This window comes from Dipodomys ordii, unplaced genomic scaffold, assembly GCF_000151885.1.
Source record: "Dipodomys ordii isolate 6190 unplaced genomic scaffold, Dord_2.0 Scaffold177, whole genome shotgun sequence".
NCBI classification, from domain to species: domain Eukaryota; kingdom Metazoa; phylum Chordata; class Mammalia; order Rodentia; family Heteromyidae; genus Dipodomys; species Dipodomys ordii.
Genome location: NW_012267393.1, coordinates 1,100,773 through 1,119,368, shown reverse-complemented (window position 1 = coordinate 1,119,368; position 18,596 = coordinate 1,100,773). Strand labels below are relative to the sequence as shown.

Below are 18,596 nucleotides of genomic sequence, written 5' to 3'. Positions count from 1 at the left end.
ACTCTGCCCTGCCCCCTGGGGATGCCCAACACACCGGCCCTAGAGAGGTGCCCTAGACCCCGGCCTGGCCAGAGCCAGCTGTGTACACAGGCTTTTCCCTCCCCTCCTCCAGCTGAAAGCTCTCAAAGATGAAGAGAAGGCCAAAGAAGCGCTGAAACAGCAGAAGAGGAAAGCGAAGGTGAGAGGTTGGAGGAAAGAGAGGGCGCCTGCTGCCAGCCAAGGTGACAAGGTGTAGATGGCGGCATTACTGGCACACAGTGCTGAGGATGTGCCAGGTGTGGAGATCGTGGGTCACTGTGGCCCACAGTCTGTGCCCCCTGCCCACGTCTCAGCCTCTCCTGCCTTGAGGGAACAAGGCTTCTGGGTGTAGGGCGATCTGGGGGTGGCCCATCCGATGTGCCACAGGCCAGGGCCAGATGAGCCTTTTCTTGCAGGCCTCAGGAGAGCGCTACCACGTGGAGCCCCACCCAGAGCACCTGTGCGGGGCCTATCCCTACGCCTACCCTCCTATGCCAGCCATGGGGCCACCCCACGGCTTTGAGGACTGGTCCCAGATCCGCTATCCCCCGCCCCCTATGGCTATGGAGCACCCACCTCCACACCCCAATTTGCGCCTCTTCCATTTGGTGAGTCCGTGTGCCCCTCCTTCCCTGCAGGACACCCCAAGGGTGAGCGGGAGGTCAAGGGAGGGGTGAGGAGCCCTGGTCTGGACAGCAGGCTGATGGCTTGCAGGAGCCCTGCTTCTCCCACGTGCCAGGATTCCACAGCCACAGCGGCCCTGCCAGCAGTGGGTCATGGTGTAGCGTGGAGAAGGCCGCGGGAGGCTCCAGCAGGAGCCTGGCTTGTGTTGTCCTCATATGGATCTAGTTTGAAGCTTCACCCTGGTCTCCCTCTCATGTTCTCTTTGCCCCATTCTCTCTCTCTCTCTCTCTCTCTCTTCCCTCCCCCCCCCCCGGTTGTGGGGCTTGAATTCTGGGCCTGGGTGCTGTCCCTGAGCTCTTCAGCAAGAGGCAAGCACTCTCCCACTTGAGCCACAGCTCCACTTCATTTTCTGGTGGTTAATTGGAGATAAGTCTCACAGACTTTCCTGCCCGGTCTGGCTTTGAACTGGGATCCTCAGATCTCAGCCTCCTGAGTAGCTAGGGTGACAGGCCTGAGCCACCAATGTCCGGCCCTTCCTCTTCTCTTTCTTTGGCTTGCTTTCCTATCAATTCTTTCTCTGAAGAGCTCTGTCACCTGCCCCTCTCCTCCAGTCCCTGCCACACTGTAGCTCAGGCAATACTCCTGTCTTCTTCAGACTTCTTGCATATGACCATTGGTTTCCTGTTTTAGATTTAAGTTCTAAGTTTTTTATTGTTCAGGATATTGTGACATTTTCTTCATGCTTCTGATGTATTTTCATCATATTTATCTCTCCCATTCCTCTTTCTTGTCCTCTTCCCAAATCAAATACAGATTCAATTTTTTTTTTTTTTGGTTGGTCGTGGGGCTTGAACTCTGGGCTTGGGCGCTGACCCTGCGCTCTTCAGCTTAAGGCGAGTGCTCTACCACTTGAGCCACAGCACCACTTCCGGCTTTTTTCTTATGTGGTGCTGAGGAATCGAACCCAGGGCCTCATGCATGCAAGGCAAGCGCTCTACCACTGAGCCACCTTCCCAGCCCCATCCATACATTTTTATGATGGTATTTCAACTGTTTTTCCCATTACTGTTCTAATCCTCTTCACTTCCCCTGCTTTTCCCTTCTCCCTCCCACTTCCTAGGAACCCTCTTTTACCTACATCACCTTGGTTGTTGCATTTCCCCCTATCTCCCACAACTGAGAGTAAACATTTGATACTGGTCTTTATGGGACTGGCTTATTTCATTTACCATGACAATATTCAGTTCACCCATTTTCTAACATTTATACACATCTTTAGACACTAGAGTGTGGTGGTTAAGAAATTGGTTGAAGTTAAGCCAGGCACCAGTGGCTCAGGCCTGTAATTCTAGCTACTCAGACTGAGATCTGAGTAAAGCCAGCCCTGGCAGGAAAGACCATGAGACTCTTATCTCCAATTAGCCACCAAAAAGCTAGAAATGAGGCTGGGACTTTGAGTAAAAGAAGCTCAAGGACAGCATCTAGGCCCTGAGTTCAAGCCCAGGACTGGCACAAAAAAAAAAAAAAAAAAAAGCCAGGTGGCTCACGCCTGTAATCTTAACTACTCAAGAGGCTGAGATCTGAGGATTGTAGTTCAAAACCAGCCCAGACAGGAAAGTCCGTGAGGCTCTTACTTCCAGTATACCACCAGAAAACCAGAAGTGGTGCTGTGGCTCAAGTGGTAAAATGCTTGCCTGGAGCTAAAGAGCTCAGGGACAGTTCAAGCCCCAGAGTTCAAGCGCCATGACTGACCCAAAAAAAAAAAAAAGATTAACTGAAGTTGCAGAGACATTCCTTCAAAGCTAAGCTTTGAACATCATCCTAGCTGGGTGATGTTTCCTAGTCTTTCTGAGATTCAGGTACTTCATTTGAGAATGAAAACCTGGATAGTTGTTTGGCTTTTTTCTTTCTTTCTTTTATTTTTTCTTTTTTGCCAGTTCTGGGGCTTGAACTCAAGGCCTGGGCAATGTTCCTGAGCTTCTTTTGCTCAAGGCTAGCACTCTACCACTTGAGCCACAGCGCCACTTCCGGCTTTTTCTGTGTATGTGGTCCTCAGGAATTAAACCCAGGGCTTCATGTATGCTTGGCAAGCGCTCTACCACTAAGCCACATACCCAGCCCTAACCTGGATAGTTGTTAGGTTTAACTTATACTTGGTTAATGAGTGTTTAGTACTATTGTGTCATTGTAGCTTCGAGTGTTGTTTTCAATTGTGGTCATTGAGTAAGCCTCCATTTCATTGCAGCCAGAATATACCTGGCGTCCACCCTGTGCAGGGATGCGAAATCAGAGTTCCCAAGTGGAGCTGCCCACCGCCAGGCCTGCAGAACCAGGTAGGTCTAGTCCTCTGGCCCTAAGCTTGCCTCCTCCTGGGGGAGACAACTTCATCCCTACCAGGAAGCCCTAGGTTAGGAATGTTACTTTCTGAGCTTGGTGAAGGCAAGGTCCAGCTTCTGGACTAGTGTTGAAAAGGACATGATGTTAACTGCAGAGTCAACTGCAAGAGGAGTCAGGGATTTTTTTTTTTTTATGGTTCCTGATTTTTTAGAGTAAATTGGCCAAGAAGCAGTCAGCAGTAGCCATGCCCCTACTCACATGCTGTGCTGCCTTATAAATTCCTCTACCAGATTATCTAGTCCATCACCTTTAAACTCAGCCTCACACAAGTCTCAGCACACGGACAAAACATAGACAGGTTCTTTGCCAGGCTGAAACATAAGGGGCATCTTGTCCAGTTTCCAAGAGCCCTCATTCCCATCTGAAGGCTCAGGAGCCTGGGCCTTACTATTTGCGTTCCTACTACCATGCTGTTCTTCTGAGTTCTTATCAGATTCACCCATTACATTCTGAATGTATCATTCTAAGCTATTTCTAGAGTACCAAGCCTATTCCAAAGGTTTCTAAACCACAAATTCCAAACACAATAATGACCCTACTTCTTCCTTTTTTTTTTTTTTGTCGGTCATGGGGCCTGAACTCTGGGTCTGGGCACTGTCCCTCAGCTCTTCAGCTCAAGGCTAGCGCCTTACCACTTGAGCCACAGCGCCACTTCTAGCTTTTTCTGCTTATGTGGTGCTGAGGAATCGAACCCAGGGCCTCATGCATGCAAGGCAAGCGCTCTACCACTGAGCCACCTTTCCAGCCCCCACTTTTTTGTTCTTTGTTGTTCGTGGTCACAGGGACTGAACTCTGGGCCTGGGCACTGTCCCTCAGCTTTTCAGCCCAAGGCTAGTGCTCTACCACTTGAGCCACAGCGCCACTTTCAGCTTTTTCTGCTTATGTGGTGCTGAGGAATCGAACCCAGGGCCTCATGCATACAGGGCAAGCGCTTTACCACTGAGCCACCTTCCCAGCCCCTGACCCTGCTTCTTATGGCAATACCCTGTTAGCTTTGTGTCTTTGGGACAAAATACCTGAGATAGTCACTTGGTAAGGAGAAGGATAAGTTTTGGCTCATAGTGAGAGCTTTCAGCCCATGATGGTTTGGTCCTATCTCTTTGGGCCTGGAGTGGTCCAGCACATTATGGTAAGAGTATGAGGCAGCGCAGGTCTAGCAGCCAGGAAGCCAGAAAGAAAAACAGGAAGGAGCTGCTTTGAGGCGTACTTCCAGTGACCACACTTCCTTCCACTAGGCACCAACTCCTAACAGCTCCATTGCTATAGCAAAACATCTTGACAGGCCACTAAGCCTTTAGCACATGGGCCTCTGGGGGACATTTAAGATCCAAACCGTAACACTGCGATAAGAGTGAAGTATGGTATTCAATTTAAGGAGCTGAATAGATAGCATGGCTGCAGCCAAGAACCAAAGAAAAGAGTAATAGAGGAACAAGACAAGGTGTGAGACGTGGACAGGTCCATATGGTGCAGAGTGTGGTGGGCTGGGCTAGTCTGAATCCTAAACATAGCATTGAATATTTTGTGGAGGGCAGTACTAGGGTTTGAACTCAAGACCTTGTGTTGCTCTGCTTGTTTGTTTGTTTTTGGGTCCGGTCATGGGGCCCTGGCTCTGGGCTTGGGCACTGTCCCTCAGCTCTTCAGCTCAAGGCTAGCGCTCTACCACTTGAGCTACAGCGCCACTTCCGGCTTTTTTCTTTTTTCTTATGTGGTGCTGAGGAATGGAACCCAGGGCCTCATGCATGCAAGGCAAGCGCTCTACCACTGAGCCACCTTCCCAGCATCAAATATTCAAGTACTTTTTTTTAGTTGGTTGTGGGGCTTGAACTCAGGGCCTGGGCACTATTCCTGAACTCTTGCTCAAGATTAGTGCTTTACCACTTTGAGCCACAGCACCACTGTGTTGCTCTGCTTGTACACAACCATTTGAGCCATGACTCTGGTCTTGCTTTTCTTGCTGGTTATTTTGGAAGATGGAGTCTAGTCGACTTTCCTGCCAAGGCTGGCTTTGAACCATCATCCTCCAATCTCAGCCTCCTGAGTACATGGTATCACAGGTGTGAGCCACCAGCACCTGGCCTGGAGTCTTACATAAGTTCCCTCCAGGCACAGTATCTACCATAAGAAGTTTGCCCTCCCACATTTGCTAGTCAAGAGGAGACTCTGAGCCTAGTGACTGTCTTCACGCCCTGCATGTCTCTATGAGGCAGGAGCCACTGCCCCACCTGTGAGGCCCTGGGAGCTGAATCTTATCTAGTGGGTGAGAGCAGCGTGGAGGCCAAGGCCATCTCAGTATGACACGGAACTTTCTAGAAAAAGAGTCACAGGTGTACAGACATGGATCCAGCTGTGTCAGGAGGTGTAGAGCCAGCAGAGGCCACAGGACAGATGCTGAAAGAAGTGGGGAGGCTTGGTGCTTACAAGGGATTGGACCCCCACACTTTTCCACAGAGGATCTGCGGAGTCTGGTTGTTAAGTGGAAGAAGGTGGCTAGAGGAGAGGGCCAGCCCTCCGCAGGAGCTGCTCACTTCAGGAAGCCGGGACCAGACTGACTGGGCTCACTACCTCCCACGTCTAGGGTTTTGGGGGGGGGGGTTGTTGTTGTTTATTTCTTGCCAGTCCTGGGGCTTGAACTCAGGGCCTGGGCACTGTCCCTGAGCTTTTGCTCAAGGCTGGAGCTCTTACCACTTGAGCCACAGTGCCACTTCCACCTTTTTCTGTTTATGTGGTACTGAGGAATCGAACCCAGGACTTCCTGCATGCTAGGCACGCACTCTACCACTAAGCCACATTCCCAGCCCACATCTGGGACTTTGGACATGTCTTTTTAAGACCCCTCTTTGTCCCATCTCCCTCCTCCCTAGAAAGGTCATAATTGGCCTGCTTCACAGGGCTGGAGAGGACTGCATAAGGAGAGTCCCAGCACTCAGTAGTACTCAGGGCTAGCTAAGTACTCCCTGCTTGCAGCTTAAGACTTCAGAACTGACCATACCTCACCATGTGTTAAGTCCTCAACGCTTTTGTTTATTTAGAGTCTGCAAAAAAATGACAGTGAGGGGCCTCAGTGAGACCAGCTTGTGTCATTTGGCTCCACCTTCATCTTGCAGAGCCAGCTGACCTCAGATTACCCAAAAACTAGAGGCTACAGGCTCTGTATGGCCAGAGCCTTGGCAAGAAGGGAGGCTGACAGGAGCCGTCAGCTCACATCTCCAGCCCTAGACTGGGTACGAGACTCTGGAGACTTCACCCAGTGGCCCTCCACTGGGGCTTCTCTTCTGGTTGAGCCAGGAAGAACTCACTACTGCCTCGTACCACCATGTGGAGAGAGACTTTGATCTGCCATCCTTTGAGAAAGCATCTGGACATCAGCCTTTATGAATGAGATGCAACTCAGACCCCCTTCCTTTTCAAACCTACACAGAAGTGGTTTGGGGCCCATCTGGGCGCACATCCGATTAATGTGTGTATGTGTGTGTATCATTTTTGCTCCAAGTTCTATCGTCTATGCCCTCACCTCAGGAAGGAGCTGCAGAAGAGTGGGTTTGTCTGTAGCGCACAAGAGAACCGTGGGATATTCTGATGCTGGGCACTCCACTGCCACCCCCCACAGTAGCCTTGCAAGAGCCATCAGAGCCTGGGATCGAGGCCGCACCACCAACCATGTCTGCTGAGGGGCCTGAAGTCGCCGGGCCCTCGGCCCTCGGCCCTCACGGCTAGAGGTTTGTGGTGCCAGCGGCCTGCACTGGGGTGGCTGCCTCCAGGCACCTGTTTGTATGGATTTTGGACATAAATCCAAGTGGAAGATTTCTCTTCTGTGGCTGGTATTCTTTCTTTCATGTCCTAGCTACAGTTCTCCTCTCCATTGGTCAGTGTACTGGGCCCTTCCCACTACCCACCTCTCCCCATCCTCCCGAGAGCATCGCTAGCCTTTGGGGGGCAATCAGATGGAGCAGTGGAAAGAGTCAGGGGACCTGGCTTTAAATTCTGGTTTCTGTTTTTTTGGTGTTTTGGGTTTTTTTGGTTGGTTGGCTGGTAGTACTCTACCACTTTGAGCCACGGCACCACTTCTAGTGGTTCATTGGAGAGAAGATTCTCAAGGACTTTCCTGCCTGAGCTGGCTTTGAACCACGATCTTCAGATCTCAGCCTCCTAAGTAGCTAGGATTACAGGCGTGAGCCACTGGTGCCTGGCTTAAATTCTAGTTTTCACTTCACTCACCAGGAGATCTGGGCCTCAACACCTCTACTCAGCCCTAACTGCCTCGGAGAACTATGAGCAAGGATGAGAGCCCATGTGAACGGGTGTGTGAACACCAAAGGCTGAGTCAGAGAAGCAGTGATGGTCCTAAGTAGAAGCCACAATCAGATCTCCCCCATCCCCTAAGCAGGAGGAAGCACACAGAAGACTCAGCTGCTATAGAAAGGCCTTTACTGGGCAGACAGGTGTGAGAAGTGCCAGTGGACAGGGTGAGAGGAGAGGGCACATCCTCAGAAGGCCGGGGTGGCATCCCTGCCCAAGGGTGTCAGCCTGAATGCACTAAGGGCTGGCCCCACAGACAGGCTCAGGGGAGGCCCGCCCACCAGGGCTTCGGGCCCCTCCCTCATGGAGATGCCACGCCTGACCCAGGGTACGTGGTCCTCACTCTCACATCTGCCTTGGCTGATCTCAGGGAGCACTATGGGATAGGGCTAGGGGGTGGAGGGGGGCAAGGGGGGGGCTCTTCAGGAAGGAAAGAGGCTGGGCAGTGTCAGGGAGGACTTGAGTGGTACCATTGAGGCAGTTGACCCCAAGGTTGAAGTCCAGTTGAACGTAGTGCTGCTAGTTTTTTTTTCTTGGGGGTCTGGTGAAAGTAAATGGTTTTATTGGAACAGAGAAATGGAGAGCAAGGACCATGGGTCAGCCTGCACACAGCCCAGGTGCATGGTACACCACCTCGGGCGCTCCAACAGGTAAGGCTTGGCTGTTTCCTCGTGTGCATGCACACACATGGTCACACATTGGAGGCTCGTGTGCAGATGCCCACAAGCACAGTGGTATACGCAATTGTGTGCATGCATTGTGCCAGGGTGGGGACTTGGGTAGTAAAAAAAGAAGAAAGGGCGGGGTGGTCTATGGTGGTAGGATGTGGCTGGAAATGGGGGTTCCCTCCTGAAGAGCATCCCTGCGTGGTGGGCGGGGCGGGGTCGGGGCTGTTACTTCCCCTGGGCCCTCAGGGCTGCCTGCTGCCTCATGTGAGCCAGGATGTCCATCTTGACGTTGCTGACGGTGGTGCGGTGGTACCAGCGCATGACGGGTTTGCCATCGGGCCCCACCAGGAACTTCTCAAAGTTCCAGCGGATGTCATGGACCTTCATGGGCTCCCAGAAGAGGCGGCCGGGCGAACCCAGGAGCTCCGCGGTGGGAGGGCAGGAGTTCTGGGACAGGGATGGAGGAAGAGCTTGAGGTCCCGCCCGGAGGCCTCCACCCCACCATTCTCCCCAGGCCTCCGGGAGGGAATAGACCCAAGACACTGCCAGTCTGAAGGGTGACTAGAAGATTCTGAGGTCCTTAGCCTGTCCCTCCCAGGCCTCATCTGGGGGCTGGAGCCAGCGGCCAGGGTCAGTCAGCAGGCCACACTTCCCACTAGGCTGCGCACTCACCTTTAGGAAAGTGTAGAACTTCTGCTCCTTCTCCCCATTCACGTCGCCTTTCTCAAAGAGTTGGAAATTAGGGACGAAGCCCCCACCAGGCCGGACGTACCTGTGAGGGATGAGGAGACAAATACAGATCAGAAATGAGGGAAGGGACAACGCAGGATGAAGTATTGGGAAGCCACTGACGGTTGAAGGTGCATAGGCAGAACACGGGTTTGGGGTCATCTTTTCCAGCTTGGTTCCTTCTCAGTACCCAGCACACCCTGTACCCCTCAGAACCACCCTCAATTCCTGCCATGCCCTGTGTATTCAGCCATCCTTTGCTCTCTTCCTGCCCCTCCCCCGACTAAACAGGGAGTGGCCCTGAGTGGCCTAGGGGCCCGTCCGGAGCTCATGGTTTCTCGGGGTCACAGGGCACACACTCACTTGAGGCTGGGTAGGATCTCTGAATTCTCTCCTGGCTCCTGTTTTCCGAATTGGTTGCAAGGGAAGCCCAGAATGACCAGACCAAATGGTGCAAGTTCTTCTTGTAGTGCATTCAGTTCTAAGCCAGAGAGCAGAGATGGGACAGCCTGGTGAGGAAGCCGCCTCGTGGCCCTGCTGCCCCTGCCCGCCCATTGGACAGCTGAAACCAGATGCCTGAGGAGGAAGGGACTTGCCCAGGATCACCCAGTGAATTTGAGGCAGTGCTGGGATTTAGGTCCTGCAGTGGGTGGATCAGAGATTTGGGAGAAGAGAGAAATAACCGGCTCATGCCTGTCAGCTACTCAGGAGGCTGAGATCCGAGGGTTTGCAGTTCAGAGTCAGCCCAGGCAGCAAAGTCCATGAGATTCTTATCTCCAGTTAACCACCAAAAAGCTGGAAGTGGAGCTATGTATGGTTCAAGTAGTTAGCTTCGAAGAATGCTCAGGGACAGTGCCCAGGCCCTGAGTTCAAGTCCCAGGGCTGACACAGAAAAGAAACAGTCTCTAGCCCACTGCACAGGGCCCAGTAACTGGGCTGGTTAGCCAAGGACAACAATTCTTCAGAACATTCAGGAGCAAGAGCTATCCATCCTTGGACAGAAAGCAGAGGCCCTCCTTGGGGATACTGGGGGGGCGGGGCTCACAAGTCTTCTGGGAATTCAGGAACCAAAACAAGGATCTTGGTCAGCTCCTTGAGTTTCCTTAGCCTCTCCTGGCCTTATATGCAATGTCTAGCCTGTCTCTTGTTCAAATGCAGTCTAGCTTTTTCTAGCATCTAGACAAATATCTGAAGCAAAGCACTTACTACCACTGGGCCTTGCACCCTGCTGTCTTCCCTCAGGAATTCGCCTGTGAGGACCAGACAGACTCAGGACCAACCCTCACCCCACTCCCAATCCCTGCCAGCATTCTGTGGATCTTTTCCTGGGTGCCGTCAGAGGCCTTTGACCAGCCTATACCCTTGGCTCCTTCCTCTACCCCAGCAGGGTTGGGGGTGGGGGGGAGGGATATGATAAGGAAGTTTTTTTTGTTTTTTTTTTTGGGTCCAGTCGTGGGGCCTGAACTCTGGGCCTGGGCACTGTCCCTCAGCTCTTCAGCTCAAGGCTAGCGCTATACCACTTGAGCCACAGCGCCACTTCGGGCTTTTTTCTTTTTGCTTATGTGGTGCTGAGGAATCGAACCCAGGGCCTCAGGCATGCAAGGCAAGCACTCTGCCACTGAGCCACCTTCCCAGCCCCTGATAAGGAAGTTTTTTTGTTTTTGTATTTGTCGGTCATGGGGCTTGAACTCTGGGCTTGGGCGCTATCCCTGTGCTCTTCAGCTCAAGGCGAGCGCTCTACAACTTGAGCCACAGCACCACTTCTGGTTTTCTAGAGGTTTATTGGAGATAAGAGTCTCAGGGACTTAGGTGCCTGGGCTGGCTTTGAACTGTGATCCTCATATCTCAGCCTCCTGAGTAGCTAGGATTACAGGCGTGACCCACCAACAGCCGGCAATAAGGAGTCTTGAAGCATTTGACCCAGGTCGAATGACAGGTTCTGTCCCTGCTAGCTTTGTGGCCCTGGTTAAATTTGTTGGTGTTTTGTTTTTCCTCTATTGAGCCTTGGTATCCTCATCTGTTGATTGGCTGAGCAACATTTCCTTGAAAGCTTATTGTAGAGTGTACTATGTGGCCTGCCCTCCATCCCCCTTTCTCTGTCCCCATGTACTCTGGGGCCCCATGTACTCTGGAGAGTGGCCAGCTCTCCAGACTGGGCCAAGGTAGATGAGGCTGGGGGAAGATGAACCTCTGAGCCAAAGTCCCATCCCTTTGCTTTTAATGTAGCTGAAGTGCTCAGGGATCAGAAGCATCTAGAATCTTCTAGAATGTATTCAAAAGCAATCAGACATCAGGCTTACCTGATGGACTTCAGAAACAAGGGGAATATAGTAGAGTTTGGGGATATGTGTTTGGAACCACCTCCTTTTTTCCTGACCCAGGAGCTCCTGTGATTGAAGTGTGCCTGAGTGGCGAAATCAGGGGAGGATGGGCTCTTACCAATGTATTGGTCTGTCAAACCTCAGTAGCTGGCTACATTGACAAAGAGGACGTATTTGCCAGCGTACTGCTTAAAGGGGATGTACTCCTCTCCATCAATGGTGAGGGCCCCGTACTCGTAGATGGTGCCGCTCACGCCATCATGGCAGTCAGTCTGAGAGAGAAAAACCAGAAACAGAGCAGTTAGGCTGGAAGGATGCTGGCTGGGATAGTTGTTCAGTTGTCTAGTTGTCCAGCTTCAAGTGAACGGGAGATTCCCCAGAGAGAGTGGCTGGCCCAGGTCCACACTGGAAATAGAACTGGTCATGGAATATTTGATAATGATTCGTGTGTGTGTGTGTGTGTGTGAGAGAGAGAGAGAGAGAAAGAGAAACAGAGACAGACAGTTCTGAGATTTGAATGTCAGGGTGCTGTCCTGAAGCTTTTTGGGGGTTTTTACCAGTCCTGGGGCTTGAACTCAGGTCCTGGGCACTGTCCCTGAGCTTCTTTCACTCAAGGCTAGCACTCTACCACTTGAGCCATAGTGCCACTTAGGGCTTTTTCTGTTTATGTGGTACTGAGGAGTCAGGCTAGGCAAGCACTCTACTATTAAGCCACATTCCCAGCACCTCCCTAAGCTTTTGTACTCAAGGCTAAAGCTCTACCATTGGAGCCATAGCTCCATTTCCAGCTTTTTGGTGGTTCGTTGGAGATCATAAGAGTCTCATGGATTTTCCTTCCTGGGAAGGCTTGGAACTGTGATCCTCAGAACTTAGCTGCTGCTGCTTTTTTTGTTTTTGCCAGTCCTAGGACTTGAACTGGGCCTAGGCACTGTCCCTGAGCTCAAGGCTAGCACTCTACTACTTGAGCCACAGAGTCACTTCCAACTTTTTCTGTTTAAGTGGTACTGAGGAATCGAACTCGGGGCTTCATGCATGCTAGGCAAGCACTCTACCACTAAGCCACATTGCCAGCCCATGATCTTAGCTTCTTGAATAGTTTAAATTACAGGCATGTGCCACCAGTGCCCAGCTTTGATATTGATTCTGAGGGCACAAGTGTTGATGGGAAGCACTGAGAACTACAGAACCCTGGAGATGACTTCGGAATAATGATCTCCACATCCATGTCAATTGAAGAGCATTTACCAAGCTTGGAAGGTAGTGGCCCAGATGGAGCTCGTAAGTTGGGTTCTGGGGTTGAGCCAAGGAGATGATTGGGTGGCTACTGTAATAGCCCAGGCTTAGGCTACTGTGAAGGAAAAGCTGGTCAGGGCTTGGAATGTGGCTTAGTGGTAAGAGTGCTTGCCTTCAGCAAAAGCAGCGCAGGAAGAGTGCCCAGGCCCTGAGTTCAAATCCCAGTACTGGCCAAAAAAAAAAAAAAGCTGGTCAGAAAGGAGGAAGTGTTTATGGAGAGGGGAATTCAATGGTCAAGATGAGGTCTGGAATGGGGAAAGGCTCTATATACGACAGAAAGACAAAAGTCCCATGCCTAGCGTTTAATAGCTGTTCGCATGGACAATCAATACACCTTCCGGTCTGCCCACCTTCCCCTCCTAGTCAGCCTCCAAGATGAGGAAGGATGGAGCCTAGCACTGTGGAGTGAGCTGCAAGACCTGAGCTTCACCTGCAGCTCCATCAGCTCTGGGGGATCTTAAACTAGCCCTTTGTCTTCCCTAGGCCTTACCTTGAAATAACTCAACCGTTCTCATCACAGAGGGTCACCAGTGTCAGAGAGGAAGAAAGGCACTAATGCTAGCCAGCAGAATACTGCCTGTGACACCCCCAAACCTCATCCCTCACCCCAGTGACAAAGTGTCATTGGATGGGACCTAATAGTGAGGAAAAAGCTTGAAGCCATTGCCCATGATCTTTAGGGCCCAGGAAGAGAGATCAGGAATAATTGCGGTGTAAACTTGGTATGAGAGATAAGAGAGATCAGAGTTCTGGAAAGCTTGATCCTGAGATAAGGTTTCCCCCCCCCACACACACACACCTCAGTCTAATTGATGAAGGGCGTCACCTGGAAGGCAGGGTGTGTCCCCCATTTGGGGCTCAGGAAAGCCTCCTGGGTCAGGGTTACCACATCCCCGAGCCAGGGCAAGCTGGCCTGCCTCTGCCAGGTCATTCCTCAGCCATTGCCAGCTCTCTTCTTGGCTCTGGTGCAAATTCCCTACTTTCCATGAGTCTAATATTCCACACCCCATGACTTCATGTGGGTGCTGGGGGCAGGGCCTAGACCTCAGCTCAGCATTCCTCCTGCCCCAGATCGGTCTGGCTTTTGCCTTAAAATGCAAACAGAAGTCAAGTGCCTGTGACTCAGGCCTGTAATCCTAGCTGAGATCTGAGGATTCTGGTTCAAAGCCAGCCTGGGTAGGATAAGTCTGTGAGATTCTTATCTGTAATGAACCACACCAGAAAAACCAGAAATGGTACTGTGGCTCAAGAAGGAGAGCACTAGCTTTGAGTAAAACAGCTCAGGGACAGTGCCCATGACTGGCACACACACACACACACACACAATACAAACAGACCAGAGTACAAACAGCACCCTAGCTGGCCACAGAGACCTGGCAATGAGATCGTAGAATTTCAGCACACCACAGCAAGCCTCTCCTTCTCCTCCAGTCTGATCTGAACTTGATCTCTGAGAAATGGTGAGGAGAAAAGCCATGGGGTGGCCTAAATGGCTATGAGATTAAATAACCAGGGCTTCTTAACAAGGGGAGGATTATCTTTGGGGCACAGTTTTCAGGACGGGATGGGGTGAGAGGGTCCCCTCATTAAGTTCTGGGTAGGGAAGGGGAAAGCACTGGATGACTTATTTCTGTGGGGAGGTCCCAATGACACTCTAAAGCCTTTCTACTGTGGCGGTTGAGACTCAAGGCTGTAGGGTTAGGTTAGCAGAGATCAGAGGGTCCTTGGGGGGCGGAGTCACAGCCCAGTAGGAAGAGGAGACAGGCAGCAGGGGGAGGGGCCTCTCCCCCCCACCCCCCACCCCCACACACACCAGAAAAAAAGAGGAGTTTCTGATGGGGAGGGTGTGGAGGATGACACTCAGCCAGGCCCTGGCTATCTAGGACAGTTGATCCTTGACTTCCTTCTTTCCCATCCTACCACATCTATTGGTGGGATTGCTGGGAAAGGAAAACTAGCCTGGAAGGCTGGAGCCGTCTAGGCCTCGACACATCATCTCTCACTCTGGGTGAGCATCCTTTTTCCCTTCCGGCCTCCAGATCCTCCACTGGAAGATGGAGTCCGATTCAGGGCTGTCTTAAGAGCCCTTCAAGCCTTGACGTCAGCCTGTGGTTCCATGATTCTCTCTGCCTAGTCACCTAGAAACCAGCGGTTACTAGGATCCCAGGCACGTCAGCAGCTGTTTAGTCTCTGCAGCTTCTGCAACAGTCTTTTTGTCTAGAGCAAGGACAAGGAGCCTGGGCAGCCAGAAGCTGGACTGAGGGAACACAGCAAGAAAAGGAGGATTCCCTCTGTGCTAGCCCCTCCCTTGGAGTTAGGAGGTGGAAAACATCTGGGAGCTGAGTCACCTTTGGCCCACCCCATTCTCCATGTGGTCCCTCCCCATGCCTTTGTCTTGGGGGCAAGTACTAGGGCATGGTAACTCCAAGAACTTGGGAGGGAACATGGGCATGGCCAGGCCGCCATTAGCCAGCAAGTCCTGGCTGGCTGTGTATGATAGGATCACACTGACCCCAAAACTTGACCCTGTTCTCTCCAGATCCATCCAGTCCTTCCCAGAATTCTTTAGCAAACACGTGACTCTGATCAGTCACTCACAGAGTCTTACCTTCAGCCTTCCAAGGGCAGAACAGAATCTTCCCCTCCCTGGCTTTCCTTGAGCTGACAAGATAGGACTGACCCCATGGTGCTGGCCTGTCTACCCACCACCTCACACTACTGTGTATTCTGTGTGTGTGTGGGGGGGGGGGAATTGTGAGGCTTGAACTCAGGGCCTGAGCTCTTTTGCTCAAGGCTAGCACTCTACCATTTTGAGCCACAGGGCCACTTCCTGTTTTCTGGTGGTTAATTGGAGGTAAGCATCTCACAAACTTTCCTGCCTGAGCTGGCTTTGAACCACGATCCTCACATCTCTGCCTCCTGAGTAGCTAGGATTAGAGGAGTAAGCCACCAGTGCCCAGCTCAGAAAAAAAAAAAATGCTTTCTGAGCCATTGGTTAGGAACAAGGCTGGGAGGAAGAAGGATTTTGAAGTCATACAGTCTTTATACTTGACACCAAGGAGAGGAAGACAACTGGATTTTAGGCTGAGAGTAGAGGTTTGGGCTGGGTGCTGATAGCTCACACTGAGATCTGAAGATCAAAGTTCAAAGCCAGCCTGGGCAGGAAAGTCTGTGAGATTCTTACCTCCAATTAGCCAGCAAAAAAGCCAGGAGTGGAGCTGTGGTTTAAGTCACAGGACACCAGCCTTGAGTGATCAAACTAAAGGACAGTGCCTAGACTGAGATCAAACCCTGGTATTAGCATGAAAGAGAGAAAGAAAGAGAGAGAAGGAAGGAAGGAAAAGAAGAAGAAAAGATGGGGCTTTTAACAGGCAGCAGTACCCTGCTTTTAGGATGAGAGGTAGATAGAATTTTGGAAACAGCATCATGGACATAGAAGATCTTAGAACAAAGGCCCAGAGAATTCCTATGCATGGTGCATGTGTGTATGTGTGTGCGTGCGCATGCACACTCGTGTGCATGTGTATATGTTGGGAGGTTGGGGGTAACATAGTGTCTCTCTGGGTCTCTCCCTACTCCTGCTTTCTGCCCCCACACCCTGGGGAAGAGGAGAGATTTTTAGGACCTACCCAGCCCCTCCTGACCAAGGAGACACACATACTGGGTCATCCCTCCCTGTCCCCCCTCCAGCTTAGGGACAGACAGGCTGGGGGGAGTTCTGTCTCTCCTTTGGAGAAACCCACTTTGTTCTGTCTACCAGATTTGCTCAGGTGCTGAAGCCACCCGCAACAGCAGCTTCTCCCAGCAGCCTCTCTGAAGCCCTTAACTTCTCTCTAACCCTGTCCCACCCTAGAGGTGGAGACTCAGAATCCAGAATGTTCTCCCACTGTCAGTCCCAAAGCTCTTTCTGACCCAGATCTCTACTCTTCTCCCCAGGCCCCTTGGGGGTCCACGTGGACATTTGCACCTGCAGATGTTCTTGGGCTAGAAGAGCCGTGCAACAGCAGCCCCCCCAAGACTGGACCAGCCAGGTAACAGCTTCTCCCCTCCCTCTCCTGGGGGCCTGTAGAGCCCAGCTCCAGGGCAAATCTCTGGGTCCCCCCCCCGTGATACCCCACCCTCTCCAGGCTCTCCTGAAGCGGGATGGTTGGCACCCATGCCATATGCATGTAGCAGGGCACCCCGAGAGGGCATTGGGGGTGACAATGTGACAGACACCCCCTCCCTCCCTCCCTTCTGCCATCGATGGAACTGAGAAGCGATGATGATCACCGCCCCCCCAGTGGGGGTGTCCAGTGGGGGTGCCCCCTGGCGCATGGGCTGGGGAGTAGGCAGAGTTTAGGGCGTCCCTTCTGGAGGGGAGCCTGGGAACACAGGTGCCTGGCCGCCGCTCTCATGGACAGCTGGGATCTGGGTTCGATTCCCCATGTCCCACCCTTGGAGGAGAGCAAACTCACCCTCGATTTCTCTTGTCCCCAGCCCGGCGGGACGAAGCCGGCCAGGAGCAGGGAGAGGAGGCAGGAGGCTCGGAAGAACCGGGCCATGGCGAGCTGAGCGCGTCCCGGGCTCGCTGGCCGTGGACGCGGTCCGATCCCCAGCCACCGTCCGTCTGAGGTGTCTCAAGCTCCCAGCCACCTTTCAAGCCCTCAGCGATGACCAATCCACGGCCGGGCCGGGGCCCGAGTAGCCAATCGCAGGGCGGTTAGGATTTCAGGGGCTTAGACGGCCCCGCCCCCTCGTCCTCCCCTTCCCCAGCCCCGGGCAACAGTGACATCAGCAAGTCTGGGCAGAGACAGGAGAGTCCGGTCCCTCCTCTGTGGGCACAGCCTTGCCCAAGCCCAGTCAAGGGCCAGTGGGGGTCAAGAGCCCCCCACACACCAGAAACTGATGGAAGGTTAGGCTCTGGAAGGCAATTCTTAACCCTGGACTTTAAATGCATCCATCTCTGGTCCTGCCCAGGATTTGAGTATTTACATTTCCAGCAAGATTTGAACTTAGACCTACAGGAAGCTTAGGAAGGGAAGTGTGGGGCGCTGGGGTTTGGAATGAGCCCTTCCTCCCTAGGTAAGAGGCACAGAGACACGAGCTAGATACACTTATTCCCATGTAATATGTCTTTCTGTCTGTCCTCTTTTAATTGACATATAAAAATTATATGTTTATGGGACACAGAGATCAGGAAGATTGCGGTTGGAGATAAGCCACAGGCCAGAAAAAAACAAGAGTTAGGAAGGATGTGGCTTAGTGGTAGAGTGCTTGCCTAGCATGCATGAAGCCCTGGGTTTGATTCCTCAGCACCACATACTCAGAAAAGGCCAGACGTGGTGCTGTGGATCAAGTGGTAGAGTGCTAGCTTTGAGCAGTGCCCAGGGCCTGAGTTCAAGCCCCAGGATTGACAAAGAAAAAAGGAAAAGTTAGGATGATTCCATTTCAATAAACCATTCATCTGTAATTCCAGATACATGGAAGACAAAGGTAGGAGAATTGCAATCTGAAGATGGCCTGAGACAAAAATATAAGACTGGCTGGGAAGGTGGCTCAGTGGTAGAGTGCTTGCCTTGCATGCATGAGGCCCTGGGTTCAATTCCTCAGCACCACATAAGCAGAAAAAGCCAGAAGTGGTGTTTTGTTTCAGTGGTAGAGCACTAGCCTTGAGCTGAAGAGCTGAGGGACAGCGCCCAGGCCCAGAGTTCAGGCCCCACGACAGGAAAAAAAAAAAAAATCCCTATCCAATATAATAAAAGTAATAAATAATAACTAATAATAATTCAACTAGTAAAGTACCTGTCTACCAAGTGTGAGGATCTGAGTTCAAACACCAGTACCACCACCCCGTGGAAAAACACCCTGAATGTTTACCAGTAGTTTACCTGTACAATCTTGAGCACATTACTTTCCCCTCTTTGTGCCTCAGTTTCCCCAATTGTGTGATGATGGGATTGTTTAACGATCTCTAAGGCCCTTCTGGCTCGAATTGGATGGTATGCTTTTAAGTGATGGACTTAGCCCAGGACTCTTTGGAGGCTCATGAGGAATACTTGGCCCAGGGCTTAGTACACAGCAGGTGTTTAAATGTTTGCTATAATCAATCATTACATTGGTTTTTGCTCGGAAATACTTACCAGTCAGGCCAGGCAGTTATAGGTCTGGACTCTCCAAGCACACTTCTGTTGACAGACAGGGAAGTGGAGCTTGTGACTGGGCAGCTGGCAAGAGCCCCTCACCCCCACCCCTACCCCACAGTCAT

At 51.8% G+C, this 18,596-nt stretch overlaps 2 protein-coding genes across 3 annotated transcripts in view; one reads left to right on the top strand and one right to left on the bottom strand.

Annotated features, from left to right (window-relative positions):
* Tnip1 (TNFAIP3 interacting protein 1) overlaps positions 1-6,273 on the top strand; it is a 42,109-nt gene extending 35,836 nt beyond the window's left edge. Inside the window, exons 15-18 of one of the 2 annotated variants that reach the window (XM_013033811.1) lie at positions 113-178; positions 435-626; positions 2,888-2,975; positions 6,147-6,273. In XM_013033811.1, coding sequence (XP_012889265.1) covers positions 113-178; positions 435-626; positions 2,888-2,975; positions 6,147-6,178 — 378 coding nt within the window. In that variant the 3' untranslated portion in view covers positions 6,179-6,273. Of the gene's footprint in view, positions 1-112; positions 179-434; positions 627-2,887; positions 2,976-6,071 lie in introns of both variants that reach the window. The other variant, XM_013033812.1, reaches the window with a different exon arrangement.
* Positions 6,274-7,450: 1,177 nt separating this feature from the next.
* Positions 7,451-16,981, bottom strand: Gpx3 (glutathione peroxidase 3). The gene is made up of 5 exons (XM_013033810.1): positions 16,807-16,981; positions 11,175-11,328; positions 9,099-9,216; positions 8,679-8,778; positions 7,451-8,453 (listed from the first exon to the last, which is right to left on the bottom strand). The coding sequence occupies exons 1-5, from the start codon at positions 16,891-16,893 to the stop codon at positions 8,232-8,234; spliced, it is 681 nt and encodes a 226-aa protein (XP_012889264.1). The 5' UTR covers positions 16,894-16,981; the 3' UTR covers positions 7,451-8,231.
* Between the last annotated feature and the right edge of the window lie 1,615 nt (positions 16,982-18,596).